At 32.6% G+C, this 4,172-nt stretch overlaps 1 protein-coding gene across 1 annotated transcript in view; it reads right to left on the reverse strand.

Annotated features, from left to right (window-relative positions):
- LOC107705751 (RNA-binding protein 38-like) overlaps window positions 1-4,172 on the reverse strand; it is a 38,800-nt gene that overhangs the window by 11,314 nt on the left and 23,314 nt on the right. Inside the window, exon 3 of the mRNA XM_016509208.1 lies at window positions 3,677-3,790. Within this exon, the coding sequence (XP_016364694.1) occupies window positions 3,677-3,790 (114 nt within the window). The remainder of the gene's footprint in view (window positions 1-3,676; window positions 3,791-4,172) is intronic.

Here is a 4,172-nt window from a genome sequence, read left to right on the forward strand (position 1 = left end):
TTTATATTTTTTGGGATTTTGACAGTTCACCATGAAGTCATTATACAGAAAATTATATATATTTTTTGGGTGAACTGTTCCTTTACAGAATTGACCCTAACAATTTCAACTCATCCTTCAGTTTGTAAACACGAACAAATATTATTTGTACAGTAATGCACTTATAATAGACGTTTAAGGGGCAAGACATTGGAAGGCATGTTAAATACACACTGTTCGGAAAATATAGCCACAAAACCTAATTATTATATGCGTTGACATGAAACTACGGAGTTAAAATCACTTACTAATTCCGTCAGTTCAAAATCTGACCACATAAAACCCAAGGACAGAACAGAAAGGAATTGTTATAAAAACCAGAAATTCAGCTGCCTAAAACAGTCCCACTACTAAAAGGATTTACTGAGCTTTATGTCTGAAATAACTCATTTTTGTATGGAAAAATGAATATTATTACAATATTAATATACCAAGGCAAACGTATCAGCATTAATTACTGACATTAGACGATTAGTTTTTGTTTAGTCAAGTGTCAGAAACAGGACTTTTATTTTGACATCTCTGAGAACATCTATTACAAATCTGTCTATTCAATTAAATAATTGAATTATAAATAATAAATTATTACACAGAAATGTAAAACAAAGTAAACGGTGTATATTAAAAAGTATTACCATTTTTTTTAATCAAGTTACATTTTTTTAAATTTTTTATTTTAATTCATTAAATATTATGTAAAATAAATATACATTTCATTGCAGCATATTATTTAAAATAAACTGTCTGATTAATTTAATTTGATTTCAAAAAGAGACTGTATACATTAATCAACATTCATGAATGCAGATGCACCAAAGTCAGCTCAAAGGCTAATTTCCTTGGCCTGATGTTACTGGCCATCGGACACTGGCTACTCTGCTCCCCAAGATATCGGCACCAGCCATCAAAAAGTCCATATTGGTCGACCATTAATAAGTACAAATGACAACACAAGCTGCACATTTCTGCTTTTAAACCCTCTGCAATGTCTTGCCCCATAGACTCCAATTGTAAGTCCATTAATGTCCATGTGCTTTTAGATTGTTGCAAATTAAAGGATGAGTCAATGCAGTCGACAGAGCTTCATTTAACGTTTTGAACCCAGAACACTCCTTTAAGACATCTTGGCAATAAATTAAGGTTTATGGTTGTTAAACAGCAGAAATTGAGTGGAACAGATGACAAATGCTACATAATTATTTCACTATCATCTCTGGACATTTGCCCTCTAATGGAGTCATTCATTCTCCAGTTTTCTACTTGCCCTGTATTTGACATTTATGATGCACATTTGTAATTCTGTGTCCTCCACAACTGCACACTCTTTAGGTTTTAATTGGCACTCATTCTCTTCATTCACCCAATATGCACTTTTTTTTCTTTTTCTTTTTCTTTCTATTTTTCCTCTCGTCCTGACTGTATGCTCTCATGAAGTCACTCATGTGATAAACTCCAGGCTGTCTGTTCTCTAGCGTAACAGTGTATCTGCCCAGACACAGATCAGAAACATTTCTCGCCTGGATGCCCATTCAACACACACACGCACACTCCCCCACACACACTCCCCCCCACACACAAGAACTTGACTAACTTGATTTTTTTTAAATATTTCTTCATTTAATGATCTCGGTTATAATTTTTTTTAATCATTGATTGTCATTGAAATAAAACATATAAAATAATTGAGCTTAAAAAATAAAAATAAATAAGTGAAATCACTGAAATAAAATAAGTTGAAGTACTAAATGACAAACTAAAACAGAAATAATAATAATTTAAAGCTAAATAGAAAATAAATATAAATAGAAAATAGCTAAAATATTTTTTAAAAGTATATCGTTTAAAAATGTATATAAATGTTTTTTAAGAACTTGGCATTGTATTTTACTAGATTTTTATAAGATTTCTTCTTTTAATGATCTTTATTTATCATTCACTTTAGAACTAAAATGTGCTTGAACAATATATTTCCCAGAGTAACATGTAAGCCTGAAAAAACAAAACAGTACATCGAGGCGTGAGTCATGCGATGATGGCCACAACAGCAGAGGAGACACACACACACACACACACCGCTCAACAGCCTCTTCTGCAGTATTTGCATATACACACTACACCCTTTAAACAAACCTTATGGTGAACATAATTCAATTTGTAATTCTCTGTCTATCAAAAAAAGCTTTCTTCTCTCCATTTTATGTTCATTATACATGGGTCAGTGACGTAACGTTCATTTTTTTGTGTCTGGATCAATGTTACTCAAAAATACATTAAAAATGCAGTTTATACAGAAAATAACTTGAATAAACTGAGCATGTTTATTTAATTTTGATATTTTTATCAAAAACGTATAGGTGGCCCAAATATTTTAATAAATAAAAAAGTTATTGATTAATATTAATCGATTATATTAATAACCAGACATTACTGGTATTAATAACCTAAAAATGACTGGTATTAATAGCCTGAAATTATTGTGGAAAAGGCTTTGGCACCAGCATAGCTTGGCATAATTTGTAAATATAAATATATAATTAATAATAATAATAATAATAATAATAACTCTGTTTCTTTCTCTCAATAGATATAGATGCTCAGTATCTATATGTCAATAATAAATGTTTAGAACTTGGCATTGTATTTTACTAGATTTTTATAAGATTTCTTCTTTTAATGATCTTTATTTATCATTCACTTTTGAACTAAAATGTGCTTGAACAATATATTTCCCAGAGTAACATGTAAGCCTGAAAAAACAAAACAGTACATCGAGGCGTGAGTCATGCGATGATGGCCACAACAGCAGAGGAGAGAGAGAGACAGAGTGATACACCACTGCCGTTTCAAACATGTTTGGACGAGAACAAGAGCAAGGGCCTCTTTTCCTGTGTGAATATGGTGTGTTAGGACAGGTGTACATGCTTCAGGTTCCCTCCACAATACCCTTCCTCTTTTCTGACATATTAGCTACAAAACACAAACAGAAATGCAAAGTTGGAGGTCGAACGAACAGACAGACGTGCTGACTGAACATATATCACTTTCTGTCAATGCATTCACACACATGCATAGATGCAAATGTAGCATGGCAGTAAATTCTTGACAGGCTTAACCCATCAAACAACCCGTTAAAATACGTGTGATATTGTGTGTGTGTGGCAGCCAGAGAGAGCTGTGTGTGTGTGTGTGAGAGAGAGTGCAAAAGATTATGATACTCCGAGCATGATATGATGAAAACATTCATCAGTTTTTTGCCAGTATGAATCATCCACAGTAAAAGTGTCAACAAGAAAAAGCTGCAACAGTTGCTCTACCATATAAAGGCAAAACGACTTCAAACTACTTTAGAATTCTTAAAGGGGAAGTGTATAATATATTAATCACAACAGGATCAAATAAACAGAATAAATCACTTTCAAAACACTGTTCTGTTCATTTGAACATCCTGGCCAGCCCAACACAGCAACATTATCCGAGTTTGAGAAAACCTGTTTGAAAACAGTCATTATTTTTGCATTTTTGCAGTGCTTAAATTACACAATTCATTTTTGAAATTGACAGAACAATAGATAACTATAGGATTTACAAGATAAGTACCCTACTTTGAGCAAGTTTAAAGCTTGTGTCAGGTATGTACCTGTCAGTGGGCTGCGTGGTTTGGCCCCGAGGTACGCCAGGTTGACATTAGCTTTGCGTCCATCAATAATAGGGTTGGGATCTTTACAAGCTCTCTCAGCTGCACTTTTATCTGCTGTGCCTTTAAGAAACACCTCCTTCACATGTGAAATCAGTAACAGCATGGAGCGATTGTCATGTCTGTTATGTTTAATATATAATTCAGAACAATTTATTTTTGCAGTTTGGTTTAGTAAATCCAATTTTGGACTCAAGAGGACATTTTGAGGTATTAAATGTTTTCAAAGGTCAAACTCATTTAACTCAAAGACCAAAAAAAACAACTGATATATGTCTAATAAACCTAAACCTTATTTATTTATTTGGTAACACTTTACAATAAGGTTCATTAGTAAACATTAGTTAACTACTTTAGTTAACATGAACTAAGAATGAACAATACTTCTACAGCATTTACTAATCTTAGCTAATGTTAATTTCAACATTTACTAATTAAT

Source organism: Sinocyclocheilus rhinocerous, unplaced genomic scaffold, assembly GCF_001515625.1.
Source record: "Sinocyclocheilus rhinocerous isolate Xijiao unplaced genomic scaffold, SAMN03320098_v1.1 scaffold263, whole genome shotgun sequence".
NCBI classification, from domain to species: Eukaryota; Metazoa; Chordata; class Actinopteri; order Cypriniformes; family Cyprinidae; genus Sinocyclocheilus; species Sinocyclocheilus rhinocerous.